This window comes from Falco cherrug, chromosome 5 (genome assembly GCF_023634085.1).
Source record: "Falco cherrug isolate bFalChe1 chromosome 5, bFalChe1.pri, whole genome shotgun sequence".
NCBI lineage: Eukaryota > Metazoa > Chordata > Aves > Falconiformes > Falconidae > Falco > Falco cherrug.
In genome coordinates, this window is record NC_073701.1 from 33,552,802 (window position 1) to 33,579,254 (window position 26,453).

The window sequence follows — 26,453 nt, forward strand, 5'->3', positions numbered from 1 at the left end:
ATGATGGACCCCCAGCTGTGTGTTGGCCAGGGGAAGCCCAGCCTGTCTTTTTCCATTGAGGAAATCTTAAAGAAACCTTCTGCCAGCACCTCTCTAAGCAGTGAAACCAGGTACAGAAGTAACTATGCCGAGAGACCTCCAGCCCTAAAAGCAGGGTCACCACTGGCCTTTGGTAAGTACCAGTTATAAGACTCAATAAAAATGCTCCTTTGTTTTTAATCCTTAAAGCTATGTCAATTGATTATGTAGAATTTTTATTCTGTAGCTTTTTGTAAGAATCTGGGGTTTCTCTAGTGAGATGCGAATAATTCATTATATATACAGAAATAAACTTAAAAAAATAATGTGTTTTCAACCTCGCAGTAGACTGGGCTCTGCTGCCAGCCTTTTGTGGGATTTTGTACATTATGAACCTGCAGTGTCATTGGAGAGGTGGGTATGCAACCTGAACAGTTATTGCAGGTAGCTTTCTTCAGTAACAGTGAGAAGTGCTTATTGTAAACAAATACAACATCCTGGTTTCTTTCCCTTTAAAAAATAATACTCATGTTATAAAAAAAAATAAATAATTGCCTGTCATAAGGAAGGACAGGCATTCAAACTCAGGAAGCTAGCCTCAAACTGCTGCAACTTAATGAAGTTGTTGGAGTTTCACTTATATCAAGAGCTGACTGTTGCCTGGAATTACAGCTAAATCTCATAACAGTGCTGTTTTCTGATAAATCTGACCACTCATCCTCAAGCAAGAGAAATGGTCTGTAAGGGTAATGGTAGCTAAGGAGTGTTAGAACTCAATTGCTGGAACAAGAAAAGAGAAAGCATTTGTGTTTAATCATTTCTCCTTATCATCATGGACACTAGGTCCTTTCATAAACTAAATAAAACAAGCTAGTGGAAGACTAGCATGACTTTGATCTTAGCAAACCAGCAAGTGCATTAGCCTTTTTGACTTCGGTTTCCTCCATTTAGTTACTGTGGCCTTGAATGAACTTCTACCCTCACAGAAATATTTTTTTTTTTCCTTAAACAAAAAACAATAGCTCACGTTTTCTGGATTTAGTATTTCTTCTTTTTTTTATCTACATCTTCCATGAAAAGGAAATGTTTTATGTATACAAACACACCCAATTAACTGAAAAATTACCTGTAACTTTGACAGAAAATTTTTCACTCACCTCTTGCTCAACTGCTATCAACAAACCCTAATGCTACACTTCATTTTTTGTAACACAGGGATCCTTTCATAGATCAGGACCCCATTTCCCAGTTCACTGGATGAACCACCCAGTAGTAAGGGAGAGGGTCTTTTTCAAAAACCTGACAGTCCGAGCAACCTTTGCTTATTCACATAGTTTCAGCTTTTTTTTTATGTCCAAACTGTATACTGACCTGGACTGGAAAGCAAACAAGACCTAAACTGGGAAGGAAACTACAGTGAAGTGAGCACCACACTCACCAGCGTAACGTTAGTCACCAGTTGGGTTTGAGCCCAGTCCTACTAACGCTGCCTCTCAGCCATGCTTTGCACAAGATTTGCATTTTCTTGTTCCCTTCTGGCATGGGGTAACTTCACTCACTCTGTACAGAGCTTGTTTCCTGACCGTGGGACAGAGCCAGCCCACAGCACATCTCACAGCCGTGGGAGACCCAAGCACTGGGGCTGAGTATCTGACCGCTGCTTCTGTGCCATTACCTGCAGCTTTCCATGGAAACCTGTGTATGGGGATGAAGCACAGTGTGCTGCTGAATTTTCACAGAACCATAGGATTACTGAGGTTGGAGGGGACCTCTCAAGGTCATCTGGAGGTCCAGCCTGCTGCTCACAAAGACAAACAAAGTTACTGAAGGCCACGGCTGGTGTTGCTTAGTTGTTTCACCACTGGTACTGTTGGAGGACTGCAGCATTTAGAGATTTCCTAAAGTTGCCAGTGCAGATCAGACCTGAAGAACAGCAGACTCAGGCCATGTTTTAAATACAGTCCTGAAACAAGCGACAGCTTTGTAACTTGTAGGGTGGACAAGGACATAGCTAATGCTGGTGCAAGTGTAATGGGGACAGTGTGCTGAAGGAGCCCAGGAGCCAGATTGCGAAGGGGAGGAACGTTGGTGTGAGCTCCGTGGCAGTGATTTTTTGTGAGCTGAAAGTCTTTTCCAGAAAGCCCATGGCAGTCATTTTTTGCCACTGGATCTGAAGTGAGACAGATATCACCACTGAAAATTTAGTCAGCGCTGTTCATAAGGTGGACCATAGAACTGCATTTTAGCAACAGGAGACTTTTCCAGGAACAGAGAAGTGTGGCAGAGATTGGACCTTTCTATATTAAGTCTGTTTCATGATCAATATGTTGAAGCCCTGTTGCACTGTGTGTCTTGGTTAAGCATGCTGCTCTAAGCACAAGGTCTGACAAATCTGTAAGCAGGACATGGTATGTTCCTCCAATTGCATTACTGCACCGCCAGTAGTCTCATCCCAAATTGTTCCACCTGAGAGTACAGTCAGTTTTTCACCTTGAAAGCAATGCAGGCAGAACAGCCAGACCTTGCCTTTAACTTAGCTTCATCACCTAAGCAGAGAGAGGTAGCAAGAGAATATAGTAACCCTTCTCTCCCCTGCTAGAAAGTAAGGTTGGATTAATAAACTTAAAGCAATGTAAAATGTTAATTAATGAAAATAGTATACACATGAAGATTCACTTAACTGCCACTGGAGCTAGGAAAACAGTAAAGCTGTAGAGATACTCCAAAATGTTGTTACACATTGCTTTTGCAATTGGTCAAGGATATTTAAAAAAGAGAATGAAAACAAAGCTTTTTTACTGTTGGTTTCTTACTACCACCAAAGAGATACCTAAACTTACTACCCTTTGCTTTTCCAGCAGAACTGCCAATTTTGGCAGATAAGGTTTATTTATTTCAGAAGTGCAATACTCTATGCTGTACAGCTTGGGATAATTGCTGTATTTCATCAAAGTCTTTCAACTTCATGCCATGTAACACTGGCATTAAAGAAGTTGTGTAAATAGTAAGCCATACCTCATTTGGCTCAGTGCTGGCCAAGGTCAGGGAACCGAAATGAATTAAGGAACTTGTTGGAAATTCCAGGATAGGACACAAATCTATCTGCTTTCCCAGAACAGCAGCAGCAATGAAGAAAGCACTACAGGTCAGGGCTGAGTTATATCTTACTATGAATTTTAAGAACATTTTCCACACCCCATATGGTATGTATCTGAGCCAAGCCATGATCCGTATGAGAGCAAGAACTGGCACCACACACATACTTGTGGCTACCATAAGGTAAATGCCCAAGCTAAAAGTTATCATCAGGTTCGTCTGCTGATCTAGGCACTCTTAAGTATCGCGATCACACTTGTCCTGAAGTCTAAATGTAGCCATTAAGAGCAAAGGAGACAGGTATGACCAGAGGACCAGGTGGTGTGGAATATCAGAAGTGAGGGACATAGAAAAAGCTTACCCTGGAGCCCTTTCCCAAGAAAACCCAGGGGTGCTGGACCAGATGACTTCTAGAAGTTGCTTCTAACCTAAATTATTCTATGATTCTTTGAAAAAAAGGATGCTGTGATGTGTAGTGTCAGGCTTTCGTGGAAAGCTGGGGAGGACTTGATCATGTATGAGAAGTTCTCTGGGCCTGACTCCTAAGTTCACAGGTTTTTTGTGAGTATAATGCCAGTGGGACTTGGAATAAGGAGTATGCATTCTTCCCAGGAGTGTGCAGACTTCCTAGTTGCAGTGAGTTTGTCCACAAACTGATTTGTGAGTTCACTGCACAAACACAACTACTGGGTGATCTGGAACTCCAGCTGTTGATCTGAAGTCTACAGAATTTTTTGAATTTTTGAAAGACTTTCACCCGGTTAAAAAAAGGAGTAGTGAACAAAAAGACATTTTAGTATTCAGTCTATGCTTTTCATCTTTTTGTCACGGTGCCTAGAAAGGGTAACCATGGCCTTTGTAAGGGACACAAATAAACACCGAGCAAGTGCTGATCTCCTCCCTAGTGCCAACTCTTTCATTTTAAACAGAGAAGACTAGCAGGTCTATTTCAGAATAAATCCTTCTTCTGAAATCCCTGGGAACTTGACTTCAGTGTGCTTGAAAATACATGTGAAATAATTGTTCATTTCTCCTCTGATTTCTGCCAGTGAGGTTCCACCAACAGGAGGTCCTTTATCAGGTCAAGGAGAGCTTGGAATGAGGAATTAATAGTAAAAACAGTAACAGATACAGAAACTGTGTCATTCTTCCTGTGTTATGCCCCATTACATTAAGGATATGCAAAGTAATATGAATACAACTGCCACTTCATGCACTAATATCAATAGGTGATTGTTTTTTTCACCCGTAGCAGCACTCCACCCAGCTTTATTGCAGAAGAGGAAACAGCTGAAGGAATATAACTGAACAGACACCACCTGGCCAATATCACCAATTCACCCCACCTATTACAAGGAAAACAATCCACCTAAAAAAAAAAAAAAGGGGGGGGGGGGCGGGAAGAGGTATAGAAGGAAGAGAAGAACAGCACAATAAAAAGATACTTGCATTTCTCAGTGGCAGACTCTTCCCTGCTCACAGCCTTAGTAAGATCTAAAAATCACAAGCTGTATGCCTACAACAGGTCTTTCTCTCCAGTGATTACACAAAAAGGCTTAAATGGAACTTAGGCTATCTGAAATAGCCTCCTACTTCTAAAAAGAAATTTATTTTACTATCTATCTGGCCTGAAATTTCCCATCCTTTCCTATGTAATTGAAAGTCAAGCCAAAAAGACAATTTTGAGTCACAAGTAAAAGTCATTTCTTTGCATGACAGTAAGAAATACCTCACTTTGTGCCAGGCTGAAATGTCATTGCCATCCCTGGGGAAAAAAAACAACACAAAAAAACCCCCAAAAACCCAAACCTGCATTCCCTGGAGGAAATTTTACCCCATGACAATTTGTAGATATTTTTCAGAGATCTCTGCTGGAGTCACATGAATAAGCACCAAAAAATACTGGCTGGCCTAAAGAGTTACCACTGCGGTCTCCTTGCTTGTTCAGGACAACAAGGACCAGAGAAGGTTGTAATGAAAACAGGACTAGACCTTGGGAATCCTAACTTTCAGATATGTGCTTTAAACTCAGTATCACCTACTTTCAATCTGATCCTCCAGAAAACTTCCTTGATTTTTCCAGCCTCTCTTTAAGCTTCATGCCACTGTTGTTTGCTTCTTTGACCTCAAACAACAGATCCTCCCACTCCTTTTTACCATTTCACAGAGATATTTCTATCTGCCTGGGACAGTCTTTCATTCCCTGCCTGTTTTCTCTTCTTTAGTGTATAGTTATTCTGTCTACTCTCATACATAAGTTGTGTTCACTGCTGAGGTATGTGAGCATCTCAGAGAAAAATTTTGGGGAGGAAAGTTGTGTAAGAAGGATGAAGACGTGTCCTCTATGATTTAGAAAATGCCAGTGTTATTCTTAGAATGCTTTAATCACTGCCCATAAGAGCACCTTGCTTGGGTACCCTTATATTCTTCATTACTGTAGGGTATAAGACCATCAATTCCGTAACATACTAATTTTCACAACACATCTAGCAAGGAAGTGCGACTTGTCCTTAATTTAGAGACAGGGGACTGAGATAAAAATCCGGGGTTAAGAACCTATGCCAACACTGATAGCCTGTGAGTTCTTGAGCAAATCATCTAACCGAAGCCCCATGCTAGTGACCGATCCCAGGTTTATCCTTCTCCTTTATCCCACAAATACTGTTCAAAACCTCCCTGTTTTCTCACCAGAAAACTCAAACCTAGTTGATCCTAAAGGAATTAAATGAGTCCCATTTTGCACAATATGCCTCAAACACAGAGGTAGTCCCCGTACCAGGTTTTTAAGGTCAGCACGGCTGGAGACATGCAATTGTGTTTAGGAGTTTACCCAAAGATTGGTGATAATTTGAAAAGTCAACATTTGAACAATCATCCTTTGTTGGCATGAGGTTTTGGCTAATTTCCAGAACTCTTGTAACTGTATTTTCTTCATGTCAGTGTCAGTCCTCTGTAAAATTCCTATTGTGTGGGCTTTTACTGAGGCCAGAATTGGGCATTTTGTCTCCAGATGTTATAACTGTCATTGCTTCAAGGCTGGTTACAAACAGAACTTGTTATTTGTTCAGAAAACAAAAGTCTGACAAGTCTAAAAAAGTAGAGGCTTTGCCAATGCTAGATACTGCACCAGAAGTAAAATATATATTCAAAAAATTGAGTTTCTTCCAGCATAACCTGTTGGAGTTCACACTTGCTGGTATTTAGATATGAGAGGAGAGAGGGGACCAGCCACAGGTGCTGCAGACCCCGAAGCCTAGATGTGGGTGACTGCTTAGGAGTGCAGTCCATTATTCCGTTAAGATTTTAATGTTCTTTGGTGGTAAAAGCAGACAAACCTGTGCTGTCATATTCACTTCAGGGTCACAATAACCATGGAATCTAAATTCCCCAGTGGATCCATTATGCTTAAGTGTTGCCTTTTACTCTGCCTTTCTAAGCAAAGAAATCCAGACATGGAGGAAAACTAGAACAAATTCTAGGTTTGCCATTAAAGCAGCACAGATCCAGTTATCTTGTCCGAAGAGTCAAGCCTGAGCCTTGATTGCATCTACCAAAGGCAGCGCATATAGCCCTCAGAATCAGTGTTTATGGTGAGGCTTTAATGTAGAAAAGAGCAGGTAAGAGAATGGGAGTATTTCGCATACCTCTGTTGGGATGCTAGCAGCCACAGGCAGCCCACTGCCTTGAATCATGAGGCTTCCCAGCATGTTATGTTCCAGTCCATAGCTTTGCAAGGGCCGCTTACATTTATCAGGAAGAGTAAGGACTCATAATACATTCCTGAGGGCTGAAAACTAACCTGAAAGGTCTTTGCAGTGCCCCTGCTACACACAGAGGTGACAATGAGAGTAATAAGGCAATACTATGGCAGAAGAAAGATTGTGGCTTCTGTGACCAATTTCATCGCTAGTCAGGGTCAGGTGTCCTAGGACATGTCACCACTGGTTACTGCTGAGATTAGCTTCAGCTCCTGCTGAGATTGATTATAGCACCCATGCTCAAATCTAAACTAACTTTATGGCTGCACTTCATGAAAATGGGCCAATATGCACTTCTCTTATGTTTGTCCTGTCAACAAGAGTGTGCAGGTGATTTCATGAAGATGAGTTGGCTGTCAGTACCTTCCTAGATATCACCGGTGTCACCTGTTACAAAGGTAGATGGTAAATGCTGACAGCCTGGGCAAAGGCTGCCTTTAGAATTATCCAATGCCTAAACCTGTGCAACAGGCAGCCCAGATGTAGAAGAAAGGACAAATGGACCTGAACCGGGGAAGACACTGACCTTTGGCCTATTCTTTGGCCCATCTTCCTATAGGGTAGAGGTACCTATGGAGACATTTAAGAAAGGACCAGGTTTTTAAAAGCATTTGGCATCCAGCAAATTCCACGGCAATCTTGCTGGCAGATTTTCAGAGCAGCTCCACATGTACTGTACTTCTGACTTCTTCAGAAAAGGCAGCCACTGATTTGGATACTGACAGGGAAGCTGAGCTTTCTTTATCATTTCGTTGTGCCTCCTTACTTCTACAGTCCTTTTTTGAAAATCTCCCACGAGGACCATTAGAAGTTTTAAGGTGGAAAGAAGCAGAGAACAGGCTAGATTTTGGGGTTAAATTCACCAGGATCATGCCCTTTGCAACCTGGGGTCATCTTGGCACTGATGCACAGCACAGAATGATAAAGGCCATTCTAAATATGATCAGGTTTGAAAGGTAAGGTATCTAGACCATACCTACACTTCTTTTTTTTTTTTTTCACAGAAACTGGAAAGTGCACTGAATGACAGTTGCTTTATTCAAAAAGCACATCACAACTCTTGTGCTGTGTCCTTCACAGATTCCAGCAGCTGGAGTCAGTTAGCCTGTGACTTACCTTCAGCTAAAGTGCTTCTCCCTGCCACATGTGCTACACCCATGTCCAGGGCAAAGAGAGTGCAGGCAGCTCACTGCAGGAGACCTACTGACAGCCCAGCCTCCCTCCTGGGCGAGGACACAGGACAGGAACACCTGCAAGGCAAAAGAAAACATGAGGAAGAGGAAGATCAGCTATGTGATTTCCCAGCAGAGCATCCACTTCACGGTGAGTGCCTCTATATCCAAACTTTCTCCCAGAGTACCCAAAAACACAGCTGTTACCTTACAATGATGTACATGGCAATACCTAGCAACAGACGCCAGAGATATTTCTACTGCTAAGCTCCTGGCGGAGTTACAGGGATGGTTCTTCAGTCTCCCCACCAAAAACACGGAGACCCACACTTTGAAATAAAGATTTAGCTCAGGCCTGCCAACCCTACCAAATTTAGTGACAGGGACTGCTTTGGGTGTTTATTACCCTCCTACTTGGGGTGGCAATCTACCGAATCACCAGGTTCCACAGCCAGGCTGTGCAGCGCCCGTTTCCTGGTACATGGGTGCTGCGCAACAGGAGGAGTGAGGCAGCTGAACACGCCGAATCAGCTCGATGTGTTCTGTACACCTTGGACCCACTGTACAGGTGATGAAAAGGTCACCAGCATGTGCGCAGGCAAACTGTCGATGTGGAATAGGTCTGGCACGCAGGATGTGTCAGGCACAATTTTCAAGCCTGGCCCATGTTGATAGGTCTGCTAGTTTTGTTGCTTGTGAGCACTGGTAAACAGAAGTCTTATCTCTTTCACCAAAGCAAAGGACAACACAAATATACTTTGCCAATATGTTGCACAGAGACTTTAAGCTAGGTGGGATACGTGGTACCTGAAAAAGCCAAGCTCCTAACAGACAGACTGCAATTTATTTGTAGCATGTGGCAGAAACTGCTTTAAGTTCTTTGAGTTTTAGGAAAGGTTAATACGGATGATTGTACTACACCCCAGGGAACAGGTTCTCAGTAGCAGCAGTAAGGTGTTTCCTGCATAGTTTGTTATTATTCATTCCTTTCTGAAAGAAAAAAAAAAAAAAAAAAAGCAATTTCAGTTAAGTGCTAATGGGCTCGTATGACCGCAGATGCAGGGTTTCTTAGCTGGCTTCACTGAGATCTGCACATCTTCCTTGGCTCATACTCTGCAAGCTGGCAGAGGAAACATTTCTTTCTGTGAAATACATTTGAAAGAAAAGCCTTGTTCCTGCTGCTGCTGCTGCTGCTATGGTACACATGAGTCTTGTGACAAGGTGCTGTCACCTCCTCCAACTGCACAAGACAGCGTCTCTCTTCATACGGAGAGAAGCCTTGTAAGATAACCAGGTATTTTAGCCTACCTCTGCCCTGTTAAGTTGCACCAGGTGATGGCAGTAGGGCAAAATAATGTTGCGTCCTTGCAGAAGAGCCAGGGCTGTATGTATCTGGCACTCGAAGTTGCCTGTGAGTGCTAAAAAGGAGTGTATTTAATGCAGGGAGGGAGTCCTCAGTCACAGGGATCACACCAGAGCTGGGAGGTGGCTTTCCCAGGGTGACAGAGGAGGGAGGTGGCTGTCCCCACTCAGCACTTAGCCTCATTGACCAGCGCAGTGACTGGCACCAGCCCCGTCAACAAAGCAGAGGGGACAGCATGTAATTATCTGCGCAAAACTGAGGTAAACTGAACTGGCTTTTTCAATAACAACTTATATTGTAAAGGCATTTTAAACAAAATCCCTCTGTTCACTGGTGGCAGTGGGGTTTTGAAAGCAAGCAGAGGTTTAATGATCTGCCATTTTCTAGGCTACTGGTTCCTGTAGTTGCTGAGCCTTTGATAGAAACTGGCTGCGGGAGGGGGGAGGATCCCAAAGCACTGGATTGGCATTTTCCCTGTGGTGCACAAACATTGATTTCGGATCCTGTTCGTGCACTGTGTCATTCTTAGCAGGGACCTGGAGGCCTGGGTTTAAAATCCTTTTGAGCATCATAAGCTTCATCCTCTTTCCTCTACTTTACATTAGGGGGAAAGAGCTGGCTGCTCTCTTTTCTCTGCCTCTGGCTGTGGCTGGAGTCACCTTTCCCAGATGAGGTCAGCAGCAGCACCTGCAGGAGAGGTAGACTGCACCATCCCTGGAAGCAGCCTGTAATCCTTACACCTCGAGCTGATAGCAATTTCACTTCTGTTTCCATGCCTATTGACTCTGCAGTGTTTCAGACATGTTTTTGGCATGGTAGATATAGGGCAGTTATGGGTCCTAACAAGGCACCCCCAGGCAGTGCCAAATGCCCATAGCATATGCCATGGGTGTCCCCAGGACTTCCCTCGCATTCACACCGAGGATGCCTACAAAGACCCAGGGGAATGGCACCAACCTCAGCCACGGCAGTGCTGTCTGATGTGAACAGTATCCAAAGTTCTTGGCTGGGTGTACCCCCACCTCTTTCTCACAGGCTGCCTCTCTATCTATAAAACACCTGCATATTTGTGAGGAAGGGCACTAGGCTCTGACTAAGCACTCACATCTGCATAGTTGTCAGGGAGCAGAAGAAATCAAGCGTGCTATGCAATCACCTTGGAGGTGGGAGGGCTGGGGTTTGTCTGATGTTTTTTTGGATAGGAGAAGGATGAAGAGGAGGCTGTGACAATATGCCCTTCATGGGCAGGTGCTCTGAGATAGCAAGAACACCCTGACTGTGACCCTGAGTGTGAATTTGGAGCATATTTCCAGGAAAGCCTGTAACACTGCAGTGTTCCTAAAAATTTGCTTTTCCCACAAAATGTTTTCTGCAACTAAGTGGTTTAGAAAGGCGGTGTCATTTAAACTAAAGCGATTTATGCCCTTATCAGAAACCATTTACAGGAAGCAATGCCTCTAGCACTTTGAACTTAGAGGCTGCATTGTAAGCAAAAAAAGAGAAAAGCCCTCATATCCTAGAGACATGCTGACAGCTGGCATTTAGTTTTGCAAAGCCACCATTTGAATTTGGAAGCCTTCATTCTGAATGTTGGGTGATTTCACCTGTGGCCTTCTGCTCAAAAAGCTCAGTGGAACTTTTATGGAAAACCTGGTTCTTGGGAAGCAGCACTGATAAAACCCACTTTAGAAGGAGACCATTCTGAAAGAGGACTGGCTTTGGAGCTGTAGGTACAGACTGTGTTTAGGCCAGCTCTCTGTGAAATGATTAATTGCTGTTTTGCTATGTGCAACCACTGTCGCTGCCAGGGTCTTCAAAACTTAAGACCAAGCAGGGCAAACTCTTGTGACTGTCGGTCAGCATCACAGAAACATGTTCACATAAATGCCCATGTTAAATCCTGAGCTCAAATTTCCTTTTTAATTCCTTCTCTCTGCTCTGTGTGACACCCTTGGGACTTGACCAGTTGATGACAGCCAAGCAGGAGCCTGAGAGGATTATGTGCCCCCATGCCTGCCTGCCCTATGGCCACCCCTGCTGGAGACTGCCACACACAAGATCCCAGCTTAGTTCAGATGCTCTTGGGCAATTGTTTTGCAACGTCTTTGACATATGCTGGGTCTGATTGTATACATTTGTGTGTGCACTGTAACTATTTACATCCAAAGGCAATGATGAGTGTGCCGTCCTGTCCTCTGCTCCAGCAAGGGAGCAGTTAGTGTCTTGGCAAAGCCAGATAGCAGCATCACCTTAAGACACTGGCAGATGCCTGGTCTTACGGGATTTCTTCTCTGGGTAATAATTCAAGTACAAGGTAAATCAGGCTTCAATAAATGGAGATGACTCCTAATCCCACCAGAAACAGGGAGTTTCAGGCCATGGGAAAAACTGGACTATGTTATTTCCTGCAGCTCATGTCTTCATTATTCACTGTAGAGGAAGCTGCCATAATGAGGCAACATCACCCAAACGCTTCTATAGCAAAAATTATCTGCACATTGCTGACCGGGAGCTCAGGCATCTTTTTATTAATCTAATTGTTATATTATTACGATAGCATCTTTGATCCCAAAGCATATTGACAAATTCTGGTGGGAATTATCATAAAGACAACAGGAAATGTAGAGATTATCTCAGTTCTGGAGACCTTCCAGTGTAAGTCATGTCCCTCTGTACCGATGCCAGTTGCAGGCATCTTTAGCTTAGCGTTTATGTTTTCTCTGAAGCCATAAATTCATTTGTACTGTTCATTTGTAGACAATATGGTCAAATCCATGTACCCCTGTGAAGCAGCATGGTTTATCTCTCGCAGAACAGTCTTCTCCCCAGTATGGTGACTTATCTTAATGCATTTATAAAACACCCAAGAGACAATGAAGCACTGTATAATCACAATCCCAGATAAATATCGGCTGCCCAGAACACACCAATGGGACTGTGAGAAAGGGCACAAGCATCCCATTGTCCTGCCAAACAAAAGGAAGCAATTCTAAATGAAAAGGGAAAGCAGGAGGAAAAAAATAGATGCCTATATATATAATTTGGCTGCCATTAGCTTTCTTACCAGTCTTCTGTTTATCAGTGTGAGTAGCCCCTGCAGCCCTGTGTCTGTGAAGTGCAGTATTCCTATATACATTTGCAAATGCAGGAGACCATTGACCTTGTTTTGGTGAGTTTACCTGAGGCATTGTTGAAGGCTGGTTCTTTGTTTTTCTCCCTATTTGAAGACTGACTGTTTATAATCATACTCTGGATATTAAATGAAAGGCATGAAACCTGAATCCTTTATTCCTACCCTTCAGACTCTGTTCACACAGAATTCTCACTGATACAAGTACTGAAGAAAGCAAAGCTGTCAGCAGTTGGGGGACTATCATAAATTCTGTTTGTGTTGTTTCTTCATGGTTTTAGGGTTTTGGGGATTTTTTAGTTAAAGTAAATGTTAGCATTCAATGCTTTCCCCAAGCAGCTCCTTCTTTCCTGGGAATTTTGGATCCAAAGGGTACCTTACACAGGACTCAGAGGTTAATTTGTTCCTGTTAGTCAAATTTGCATAATGTGACTACTTGCAGAGTTGGTGGCACATCTTGATAAGTTTATTTCAAAGGTATTACAAGCACTTATTGGCTTTTCTTAAATTGTCTGAGAACTTTTCATTAAATCTCCAGGATTTGGTACTTTTAATTACTGTTCTTTGAAATTGAGGGCAGGCCTTTTACCTATTGTATTAGCAAGTGTTTTATGCTGAAATGGGAAACAGCAGAGACTACGTACTAAAATAATGATGGAATTATGCTTTCTAGGAGAGAGTGCAGACTCTGAGGCAGGGAAGTAAACAAGCATGCCTGATTGATGTCTAGAGGTTTGCAGGTACAAATAACCACAAAGACTAGCAATAAAGTAGAAAACAGGCTGTCTGTGCAAACTGCAATGAGCTCAGTTTTGTCCATGGGCAGATGGCCAGCTTCTGACAAAGGAGGCTGACTACAGAGTCAACTAGAGTGGTAGGGAACCTGTTTCCCCTGGTAGGAACCATTATTGTATTAGGGTGGCCACTGCTTTTAAGGTGAAAGTTGACAACGGTTGAACATTCACAGAAAGTACATTTCAAACTTGAGATTTAGCTGAACAGGGAAACTGCACACATACCTACCCCAAATCCACCTTGACCTGAAGGATTCATGAAGGTGCAGGTCTGGATACAAAACTGATATCAGGTGATGGAAATTAACTCACACAGCTGTCAGTTGGGGTCCCTCAAACCATGGCCTGCATGCTTCTTCCTCCAGATACTTCACTGACCACTGGCTGTGCCAGAGTTATACACAACACCATTTCAGGGCAGCAGCATTTGTAAACACGATCATAATTTTGCTGGCAGATGGGAAGGGTTAAATCACGAGGGGCTCAGGCTGATGGTGAGCACCATCCTCCGCAATGAACTGTCCACCCGAGTGGTTTCATACATACAATTTACTCCTTGCCAACTCCTCTGACAAGCAGACTAAGAAACTCCCCTGGCCACCACTGTACAGCTTGCTTAAACAGGTTTCTAGCCTGGTATTTTTAGCATTCCTGTTCACACCACCTAAAGTCTGAACCTCTCTGCATTTCAGCCTTGCTGTCAGGTAATTAGGCACTGTACTCCGTGCCAGGGTGAAAGCAACTCTCCATCAAGGAATTGTGGACTAAGGGAGGAAGTCAAGCCTTTAAAAGTTCAAGTCATGCTGCTCTCTCTTAACTTCAGCAACGCCTGAACGGCCAGCAGCTGGATGCTAAATGCTGCATTTTACTAGCAGGAGGCTGTATCCAGAGCACATTGTACCTATCCAATTAGGATCAGTCTCACTAGCTACACCAGTCCTTCTTAATGAAGGCTGAAAAAACACTTCAATAAAGATTAGCCACACTGCCATACTCCCACCTAAATATTGCAGTGCAAGCTCTTTTGAAAGCCATGAGCCACCTCTTTAACTAGGAGAGGGACTGCCACAGGCATATCTCTGTACACAGACAAGCACGTTTTGTCCTGATGCCATCAGCACTCTGCAATAACTCTTTGATAGAGCTGCAGTTGTTGGTTGTGGGTTTTTTTTTGCTGTGGGCTTGGCTGCCATGACCAGAATGTCACCTCACAAAAGAGCAACGTTCAGAAAAGCCACTAGAAGGAACCAGCTGGGAGACCTATATATCTGTAATTGGCTGAATTAAAAAGAAGAGAGAGCAGAACTTATTTTAAAGAGGCTAAAAGAGAAAAACAGAACTTAACCAGATATAATAAGGCTCTTTTTCAATGCTCCTGAGTTTCTTTCTGAGAAAAAAATGATACAGTCAACTTTGTTACATAGAGAAAAACATATTTCTGAGGATATGTAGATAAAGCCACTTGCTTATGTAACTGCTTTCTCTCTTCTTGTCAACAAAGAAGCAAAATCTTTGGATCTGGTTATCGCATACCATGAGAGGGTGCCTGTCCAGAAACGACAAAGAGGATTGCAGCAAGATAAACTGATCCTACCAATTTTCATCTACCTAGATTACATGCTTCAAAGCAAATACGTCCCAGCACTGACTTCAAGCCCTTCTCTTGGGTTTTCAGTTCCTCATGCCTCTAGTGTATGCACCCTTGTAATGACCCCAGCTAGGCTTTATACAGTCTTAGGCTGCTAATGAACTAAGCACAAGTGGGAGGTGCAATCGCAGAGGTCTCACTGAAGTAGCATTTATCTAGCTGGTTCAGGTATGCAGGACAGCTGAGAAACAGCAGTGCAAGGTGTACCGTAGGCTATTTGCCTGCTACGGACTATAGCCCAGAATAAATCTGCCCCGGTATGGCATTGGCAGCTGCACATCTACGAAAGTCAGGTGCAAGCAGTAGTCTTTGGTATTGATTTGTTTGTGCCACTAATATCTTGTAACTGGCTATACTGGTTAGTGGAAATAAGCTGTAATATGCTAAGCTAAAACTGTGTAAATAAGCTATCAGACTCCTTGAGCTGTGCGTAGTATTAAAGCCTTAAATTCCCTTACTTTTTAGGAAAGGAGGGATGGGGGGGCTTCAGTCCATGTAGATATTTGGAGGTCAGAGATCACATGATAAAGTAAGTTGGGAAGGACCTCTGGAGACCACCTTGTCCAGCCCCAACTCTAAGCAGGGCCTGCTTAAATCAGATTGCTTAGGCTTTTGTCCAGTCAGGTTTAGAATATGTGCGAGGACTGAGACTTCGCAACCTCTCCAGGCCCATGTCAGACTACCTTCATGGTGAAAACACTTTTTCCTATTATGTAATCAGAATTCCCTTGTTGCAACCTGTCCCCTTTGATCTCGTCCTTTCACTGGCACCTTCAAGAATCTGTATTTCTACAAAGTTCAAATGTTTCAACTTGCTCCAAGTCCGACCTAGTAGTAAAGCCAGATCTGCAGAGGACAAATGGAGCCTGTTACTAAATTTAAAGGAGCTATACTGCTTTATCAGCATGGAGAATCTGCCTCTTCCAATGTCAACAGTAAGGTAATGTATAGACAGCTGTATCTGTAAGCATCTGCAAATGCTGACATATTTAGCTGCCTGGTATTTTCAGGCTTGGTTTCAGCAGCCAGCTAACCTGCAAATGACTTTCACAGAGCATAAAAGTACACTTGAATATCCGCAGCTTTTACATAGAAAATAGCTCAGGAAACTCAGGCAGAGTCTTATTTCCCCAGAGACTCTAGAGCCACGTTCGTAAAGCCAATGTTACACTTCCAACACTTTCTAGTCTTATATCTTCCACCCACATTCTTTATTAGACTGTAATTCTGAATGCTGTTGTTTGCTATGGGATCTCTAAGCTAAAGTCCCAAGGCAAAGGGGAGTATCAAAACTACAGTCAGAGAAAGTTTCATCTTGCAAGAGAAAATGTTAACACAGTCCCAGATTTTTTGTACTTTTTTATAGTTTTTTTTGTTTTAAAAGAAAAATAGTATTGCAGATTACTTATAGAAAAAAAATGCACTTTTCTAGATTTCTACTGACAAAAGCCTTGATTAGTTCACAGGAGTCAATTTTTATAGCAATGCCATTTCATTTCCAGTTGAAATCAAAGCCTGTTCTTCAGTCTCCACTGGCCCATAGCTGATCTCAAGGTATTGTATTTTGTTTAATCTGACGAGATTCAGCTTTGAAAAATCCGGGTTCAGTAGGATTGACACTTCTGAGCACTGTGTAAACCCTTCCCTTACATAAGAGTTGTCTGTAAAACAGTACACTTTTCAAGAAGGAAAAATGTGTAGGATGTAAGAGTGAACTGATAGGGAGTTTCTTCTGCCTATCACCAAGTTATCTGGGTCATTTTCACACCAAAGAAGCTGATATGAGACAACAGAATCTCACAAGCCTATTCTCTCTGAAGCCATGCTCTCTAGTCCTGGGCACTTCTTAGCTACCAGTGGAACAGTACAGTAAGAGATTATCTTGCAGATCCATTCCCCATCCCATCTCCATCCCAGTTTAAAATACTGTGTAGTTCAAGGCAATGGATCCAGATCTCAGGCACCACAAAATGTTCCATCTCAGCTAAAAGTGTCTTCCCAAAGTTACACTAGCTATGCACAGCCTTTGTCTTCTCATTCTCGTATATTCTTTTTAAAGTAGACTTCACAGCTCGTTCTAGACTCGTGATCTTTACTACCGAGTTTGTTCCATACCTTGGCCCTGTAGAGATGGTATTGCATTGCTTGTAATAGCTGATTTTTGGAGTCTAAATTGATTAATCCAATGAACTCTCTACCAATTATCCTGCCACCACCCACAATTTCTTAAGTTGGTAGCCAAGGATAGATGTCCACATTATCATCTCTGTCTCTGGTATGCATGAACATACTTTGTGGAGAAGTCATGCAGCTAGCATGTTCTAATCATGTAAATCACTCCTAGCTCAGCTAGCAGCCTCTGGTTTGGGCACTAAAAGTCTTGCCTTAGCTTTGGTTCCCCATCACAAAAAGAATATGATAGCTGTCATCATATGTGCTTACAGGCAAGAACTAATGGTTGCTGTTTGCATGGTGCCTGCTGCTATGAGGTCTGATACAGCTGGTCTTTAACATTTTCAATGCCATTATGGACCCAGTTCAGTCATCCCAATTCTGCAGAGTCTGGTTAATGCATGAGACAGAAGGGATTATACTGGACTAGATCATTATATGTATTCTGATGGAATACAAAAGTTTACCTGGGTTTTTTTGTTTTTTTTTTAAAAAAGTACATTGGGGCTTTTTTGCTAATTCAGAAATCTTCCAGGAGACTGCAGGTTTGTTCTCTGTCTCCTGAAGGCTTTCTTATTGCTGGAAGGTACATGGACTGCCTGAGCATACAAAACCTGGCAGGACAAGAACCCTGCCAGCATCCTAGATGTTTATGTACAGCTGGGATAACAGGAACAAGGAGGAAGTCACACTTTGAGCTTGGATCTCTTGTTCCACTCTGGAAATGCTGGAGGTAGACTGCAGCTTCTCCCAGGTTTGTGGAGCCGTTCTTCTACTCTGGATAGAGGCAGAAGCTCAGCTCAGTGTTCAGGGAGACACACAGGACATCTCAGGGAGGCCGCAAATTTCTGAGACCATGACAAGGTCAGGGAAAACTTCACTTGTTGAGATCTGCTATACGAATTGCCCTGTGCTAGAAAAATATAAACGCCATACATTGTAATGATACAAATACAACACAGAGATTCATTACTGTATGACAGAACGTGAGGTGCTTGACGAAATATCAGCTTGGTACTCAATCTAACCTGCCTGCTGTATCTTCCAGGAGGATATGGGGGCCAACCCCCACAGAGAGGCATGAGGTGAAAATCTTGCAGATAAGAGACACCATTATGAACTGATAGCTCTATTATATCTACAGGGGACATAGTGTCCTGAGATTCATGTTGTCAGCATGGACATTTCCCTTTTAATCCATATAGCAATAAATCCCCCTTCCAGACATCTTTTGGGAAGGTTCAAGTAGATGCAGCTTTGTAATCAGAGCTTCTTAGGAGAGGGTGCTCATTGCTATCCTCAGCATAAATGCAAAAAATATTTCTCATTTCAGATCTCTGCCCCAGCAGTGCCAGCAAGATTCAATGTAAATAACATTTTTCTCTTGGGGCTGAAGCCAGTGCTGCAGTCTAATGAGTAGTGCTTTGATAGGTCAGTGAAAAGTCTAATGATATGGATTTAACTGTGTTGGACATCAGCTTTATTAGGCTGTTTCTGAGATATGGGAGTATTGACAGCATTTATGATAAATGATGCTCCTCAGTTATTCTTGCATGACCGGTTTCCTTTCAAAGTACTCAAAAAGTTTAGGAAAGATTAAATATTCATAATGGAATATATTCAGTTACTGGTCCCCAGGTATCATGTCCTAGGCATCTTCCTACCAAGTCAATGGGCAGAATTTTTTATTCCTTATTTTCTGTGTCAACAGAGTCACAATGAAGTTTCAATTAGAGAGTGAAAAACATCATTTTCTGGTTGGCACAGAGCCCAATTTATATTGGCTGAGGTGTTTAGTTACCTTTTTCACTGCTTTAGCCCCTAAAAGGAAAATTTTATGCTAACGGTCGAACAAAAGGTGGGGAAAAAAGTGCAAAGTCTCTTTGAGGGACTAAGCTCACCTTCTCTAGTTAACTGTTCCCATTAGGAAGTGTATGCATCTAGTTACATAGTATGAACCGGTAGTTGTCATCAGAGCATGGAAGACCAAAAGAGTTACTCAAAAAGGTCATTTTGCCAAGCAACATGGTTTCATTGCTAATTACTTCAGGTCATCAAGTAGCAAGCTCATCATAGTCACTAGGGATATTACAATTTTTATGCTCCTATCAGGCTTCAGTTTTCCAAGCTCAGTAGAAAAAAACATGACTCACAACATTTGAAGCCTAGCTTTTTGCACTGGTCTTTCAATAGCAGCTGGAAGAGACTCAATTTGTGCATCAGAGAGGATTCCAGCCTTGGAACAAGGCTGAATTCCACATTCTACATAAACCTCACTTCTGCTGCTCCTTTCTCCTCCTCCTTGCAAGATACCAGCCCTTCAGCATAATTTCAGAGTGACCTAGCCCTTACTCTAACTTACACCAAGCAGCATACAGAGTTCATGATCTAAATAAAATGTCCTGGTGTAAGAAGGCATTTTCAAAGCTGTAGGAATGCTGAGGGAAATCTTTAGTGTGGTCACAGCACAGTAGGTGGAGGCATACAGCAATCTAAGGGTCCCCTTAGGAATTCACAGCACACAAATTCCCCCATATGCTGCTCCATGGGTTTAAGACCTTACAGTTCTTAAGGTTAAGCTTGTTTAAAAGTCCCCACACCACAACGGTGCAATCAGAATACCATGGCTTTTCTTTGTAAGATAATATTTCTAATGCCACTGTCACACTGCAGTGCAACTGCTGGCTCTCCGTAAATACTGCCAAAGGAGTGGTATGGGAAGAGAACAGTGGTCAGTCAGTCTGGAATGGTTGACTTCCCTCCACAGTGTTCACGCATTTTGGGTATTCTGATCTTGCTGGCATACAGGAGGAGAAAATTAATCAAAACCGATACAGTGATGATGGAATAGAATAATACCTCAGAGCTTGAGGAAAGCTTAGTAAGACCAGTATGACAGGAAAAGATAGGGATGGAAAATCTATGAGCTGAGAGAAAGATGGTGATTTATTACAGGCATGAAAACACCACGAAGACAAAAGGGAGTATGTATTCTTTCATTCCGTTTACATTAAGGGTTTCTTCACAAATAGCTAATAAGGGATTATAAGTTAGCAACAGATGTGTGCATGTGACAGAGGCAAAAAGGGGTCAAAGTTTGGTCCAACACTACAGGAATTTGATGACAAACCCATTGCAGGGTTAGTGTGGTTAAAATACATTGAGTTTTGTAGCTATTGACAAGCTTTGGATCCATGGAATTAGCACTGCAAATGGACACTTCTGACTCACTCCTTGAATGATAAAGAAGTTCATTCACATTCACTGCTGGGTCAGGAGACAGTCACCTATGGTAAGTACATCTGTAGAAGGTGTTGGAGGTGCCAGACCAGCTGCATAGCAATTTACAGGAATTGCTGGATCTCTGAATCATCTTGTGGCCCCGTGGCCTTTTCCTATAAAATGTGATATACACCTTTCCTTGTTTGCACAGTTGAGAGGAAAGGGAAACGGAGAATCCGGACGACGTTCACAGCTGAGCAGCTCCAGGAACTGGAGAAGATTTTCCAAGTGACTCACTACCCAGATGTCCATATTCGCAATCAACTGGCAGCAAAGATAAACCTCCCAGAAGCCAGAGTTCAGGTACACTGTGTCTCCAAAAGACTATGCTCACTGCACCAATTCTTTCTTCAGAGAACATTCTTAATAGTTTATGCCTGGGTGACAACGCTAATGAAATATGTGACCTCTCTGTTACCTTGCAGAGGAGGCAAGTATCACCGTTCTCCTTTTACAAATAGGGAAAAAAGTATTTGTCACCCAGCTGGGACTAACCAAATGGGATTAATCAAAGGGTTAACAGGAGCTCTAAGCACACTAAATGCATAGCAAATAGGGGTTCCGGATGGTTATGAGCAACCTGTTGGCCTCTGTAGCAACAGAGCAGCCATTTATGAAAATATTTATTAATCGTTTATCAACCTTTTACAGACTAATGTACATCCAGTACAAACTGTTATCCACATCCATCTTCTACAGGGTCTCAAAAAAAAGTGAAAATTATTGCCCAAATGAAAATGCTTTCTTACTGCTCTGTATTTTGATATCATAGGCTATAAATGCCCTGGCTGTAATTTTAGTGCACGGAAACTAACCCAGTTCCCTCCCAGCTGTAATGTAGTCTTACTGACTGAGCTCAAAATTGACCCCAAATGTTTACTGCATATGAAACTGCTACATTAAAACATACATACTGCTGTGTATTGGAATTTGGCGTTGTTTACCAGGCACTGTTGTGATAATTTTTGCACAAGGCAGTTTCTGTACTTGCCATAATGCTAGAGTCATCTGTGTACTGTGATGCACATATCCCACTAACAACCAAAGTTCAACACAGAGCAGCTTATTGGCTATGACATGCCTGGGACTATCGACTAACCATGATGATATTGCTTCATCGTTAGGTGACGGGGAGAGTTGGAACAGCGTATCTGTAATACGCCCAGTAGCAGTATCAGGGCACCCACAATGCATTTCCAATGGCATAAAGCACAACCTGGGCTACTAGTCAGTGTTGCCAACAAAACAGCAAATCACATGAAAGAACAGGAAAATCTTCTGTTAAAAAGATTATTTATAATCTGTAGGGGAGAAAATAAAGAAGAGTTATCACGGGAAACATCAATCTAAGATGTACATGAAGAAAGTAAAAAGCCCCTCATGTATGAATTGCAGATGGCAAATTCCCAATTCAGACAGTGTTACATGTGACATAGGAAATTCTACATTTGACCTCATCTTGGCTGGTAAAGGGAAACCGGCCACAGAACTAAAAGTTAGCAGGAACTTTGTTACAAGCTACAAGTTGTTATAATTTTGGTTGATTGCATTTATCACATATAAGCAAAATAGGATGCAGAGAATTTATATATGTTCTTCCTGCTTTGAAAGAATAGTTTTGACAAAGCTAAAAGCAGTGTAAGTCAAATCACCTCAGAAAGGTAATTTTACTGGGGAGAAAAAAAGAGTGAGCAACCATTGGGTAACCAAGTGAAACATTTCATAACTGTGAAAAAGCTTGTGTCCTCCAGTCAAGAAACAAAGGTTATGACTGCTGAGAGGCAGTTTAAGTGGATAGATGGAATCATATCCCTGCATGTGTGCATGCTACATGCAACACAAAAAGAAGAATGCTGGATGAATAAACATCAGAAACAAGGGATTATAAAGAATGAATAAACAAAGCAGAAGGATACAGACCAAAGCTTTGGTCAGAAAAATTAAGGGTCATCAGGAACTCAAAAAAAGTCCATTAAGAACAAACAAACAAACAAGTGAACAATTATATTGATCTGTTACTTTATAGAAACAGTGGGACGGTCAAGGATAATGCAGAAATGGCAAAGGTGTTCAGTCATAATTTCTGCTCTATCCTTGGAAATATGTCAGGTAAGGTGGTAGTATCACACAATGATGATGAAACACTTTCCATAAGGACAATGTTGAGCACCAGCTGCTACAGACAGATATTTTTAAATCCAGACATCTAGGTGACTTACCTCTAGTAGTTCTTAAAAAGCCGCTTGAGAAGCACTTTGGGTCATCTGTGTTGATATTTAATCATCCCTGGAACAAAAGACATTCCAGGGGCCTTGAGGAAATCTAATGTTGTGTCAGTATTTAAAAAGTAAAAAGAACAGCCAGATAATGACTGGCCTGTCAGCCAAACAATTTTTGGCAAAACAGTGAAAAAGCCAGTATGAGTTTCTGCTAATGAAGAATTAAAGTAAGGGTAATATATTTAATGTTTATCGCCAAACTCATCTTTTTATGATGAGATTATTGGTGACAGTTTTAAAATGAAAGATTTAGATTGGAAATAAGGAATAATTTTTTTTTATTATTAGGGTGGCAAGACACTGGCACAGGTTGCCCAGAGAAGTTGTGGATGCCCTGTCATTGGAAGTGTTCAAAGTCAGTTCAGGCAGGGTTTTGAGCAAGCTGATCTGGTGAAAGATGTCCCTGCCCACAGCAGGGAGGTTGGACTAGATGATCTTTAAAAGGTCCCTTCCAACCCAAACCAGTCTGTGGTTCTATGATTCTATGTTTCTATGTATTTGGTGGTAAAGGTAATCAAATTCATGGTGTGTCACTATAAGGGCCTTGCCTTGGTCCTACACCCTGCTTGTATTAAGAAAACAGAGCAGATTGAGTAGCATGTGCTAGCAGGCAAAAAGCTGGGTCTGGAACAAGTGCCCGATAGCAAATGGGGATGTTTCAAAGGTGGTCTCTCATAGGAACCATTTACTGACACAGAGGTGCATTTGAACTACATGGTCAGTAAAACCTTTAACAATAATTCTATAAAATGGCAAGAAGGTTAGAGGACTGGAAAATAATGAAAAGGCTGATTCAGCAGGCTTCAGATCATTGTTCATGTGTCTGCAAGAGAACAGCAAATGGACAGTCTTACAAAGCACCAAATGGAGGCCATTCCTACAACATGGGGCACACCACCCTCCCCTACATTCTGGTTTAGTTGTCATTTCCTTGGACAATCTGCTGACCACTGAGAAGGCAAATGAGGCTTTTGTGAAATCTCAGGCAGGGTTAAGGAGGCACTTGTCCCTGGATTTAGCACTGGTGTGACTTTTGCAAACACACACGGGAATACTGTGCTGTGTCTCAGTGCCATAGCTCAGTAACACTGGAAAAGTGAAGGTTAGTAGCATGCAGAGAATAAATTCTATCAGTAGCTTGATATCTGTGGAAGACAGAGCGTGGAGTAATTGTTTTAAATCCCAGTAACAGAAATTATGGCTGGGCACTGAGAAATCATTTTAAGGATAAGGGTGTTGGAGAACTGGTTGAGCAAAAAAAGAGTAGTTCAGTCTGTGAACACAGCTTTGCCTTTATTAAAAAAAAAAAATAATAATCCCTGAAGTGAGGACTTTATCCCATGTGCAGACTTTGGAGGGAGTACTTCAGAGGTTGAATTTTGGCTTCAGTTCCCTCTCTGCCCTCAACCACTTTGTCGGTGTTAAAGAGGAGTCATTTTTATGGTGCTTTTTCACCATGTAACTCCTGTGTGGTAGAAAAAGAATGGAGCAGTTCATACTGACTAAGCAGTTCTCAAACACATGCAAACCCAGATAAACAAAACTGTCCTTTCAGTAACCTCAGCTACTGCTATCAGCAATATAGCAGAGGGCTCCTGACATTCCCATTACTTTCTGGCCATGACATGCAGAAAGAATTGAGCTGATTCTTATTTGGTTTAAAATGCATACATATTTACATCCAGCAGCATCTGGTTTTGATCACTAATACCTCCTGTTCATGAACCACTCGCTTACATTCAAAGAGCAGGTTCCTAAGCCAGCTAGAAATGACAATGGAAGGGGGATTCAACTTTTGACAGCAATACAGCAAGATGAATTACTGTGGCTGCAGCATAAATACTTACACGCCTCAGCCAGAAGCCAGGCTGGTCAAATCAGCTGACAAATGAAAGAAATTCCCCTAAGAATATTAATTGTCTGTTTTCCAGTGCAAAAGAATGGTGGATAACATACTCGGACTGCTGAGTGATTCCCTTGGGTGTTTTGCTTAGGTCCCTTATGTGAATTTCAAAATGTTACCAGCCAAATACGAGAAGAACCCTGTTACTACATCCCCACTGTTGCAGCCCAGCAAAACATCTAGGTGGGTCTTTTCCCAGCCTGATCACTTGGGAACAGGGTGAAAGAGCCCTGTCATGCAACAAATCACACCTCCTAAGGAAAACAGAATGTCGTGTGCCTTGACTGCTGCAAAGCTGTGACTGCAAAAGGATCTGCTTTCCCCGGAGAGCCCTGGAAGACTTGCTGTACCTTGTACTTGCTGAACAGGGAAATCCTAGCTCTTCTGTGAGCTGCGAGGGAAGAGAGGCTGTCAGAATAGTCCAGAGATCCCACATGCTATGCAAAGTGTGAAAGGTGCTGTGTCGAACCCAGTGTTTTCCCTTAGATTCAGCCGCTGGCTCTGCTGAGCTGGAGGTCAATGTTTTCTCATGCTCAGAGAGTAGGGAAAGTAGTTGGATGTGAGGAGTTCCTCCTTTATCTCCTGTTCATTTCTGTGCCTTTTCTTTCTTGCCTGTATCCAGATCTGGTTCCAGAACCAGAGAGCAAAGTGGAGGAAACATGAAAAATTTGGCAGCTTTGGTGGCCTTCAGAATCTGACAGAAGTTGATTTCATTCCTGCTCCCAAGTCAGATATCACAGTGAGTATCAGAGGCTATGTATAAAGCCACTGAGGGAGAGAGCTGTCCTTCACCGGGTCACCTCTTCACATGGTACTATCCCAGAGAAGGAGGACTGGAAAAGACAAAAATGGCAATATGATGATGAGAAATTCCAGAAAATATGGTCAAATAACATATTTTTTCATGAAATTAAACCTGTTTTGTAAATATGTTGTGAGGTGTCTCTTGCAGGATGATCCTTCCCCATTTTACTTCTAAATTGCTTCCTTGTAAATCATACTTTGGTTCAAGATATCTTTACCATTATAAAATTCCTGAACAGGAAAAAATATGACATTTGCAGCCACAAAGCCATGTTTCTTTATGGACAGTATCTCTTTACAACGTCCGGCCTTGTTAGGCTGACCAGCATTTTTAGTACTTGACCCACATCCTTGCCAGGTTCGGGACAGTCAATATTATCTAGGCTGGCACACAGGCTCTTTCCTGTCAGTTTTTCCATGGGTAGAAAAAACGGTATTTTTGCCTTGATCACACCACTGGGTTTTAAGGAGTCTCTTCTTCTAAACTTTTCTTCTTAATTATTAAGAACCAGGGAAAGAAATAAGGTTGATCATAAATTGTATCTAACTAAAAGTCTGTATTGATTCACCTGAGACTGCATTTTTATTCTTGAAAGGCTCCTAGCTTGATGCCAAGAAAGCTCACCGCTATCATCCCTGCCGCAGGATACTACTCACCGCTGCAAGGGCAGCTGACACCTGCCTGGCTGCCCAGCACACTCTCCTTCATCCCCCACCACTTGGAGCTGCTACCCTTCCCAAAACCATATTTGCTCTTCAATGTCCTTCCCTCTTACGGCGCGCCGCTACCCCACAAGTTTGAAAGGAGCACTATCTGTGCCAGCTCCACATAGAGGAGGATACGGGGGAGTGGGGGACTTTGGGGGCTTGCTTTTGTCACCCATAACTATTTGGGGGGTGAGGGGTGGAGGTGGTGGTTCCTTGAACAAGCCTGCTGAGCCAATGGGTGGCCTGTGGTGCAAGGTCACCTTGCTGCAGGAGTGCCACCACGCGAGAGGCACCACGGACCAGGAAGGAGCTCCCCATCTGCCTGA

General features: G+C 42.5%; 1 protein-coding gene across 1 annotated transcript; it reads left to right on the plus strand.

Annotated features, from left to right (window-relative positions):
• ISX (intestine specific homeobox) lies at window positions 1-26,252 on the plus strand. The gene is made up of 5 exons (XM_055712882.1): window positions 1-172; window positions 7,953-8,195; window positions 20,585-20,736; window positions 25,238-25,354; window positions 26,016-26,252. The coding sequence occupies exons 1-5, from the start codon at window positions 1-3 to the stop codon at window positions 26,250-26,252; spliced, it is 921 nt and encodes a 306-aa protein (XP_055568857.1).
• The last annotated feature ends 201 nt before the right edge of the window (window positions 26,253-26,453 follow it).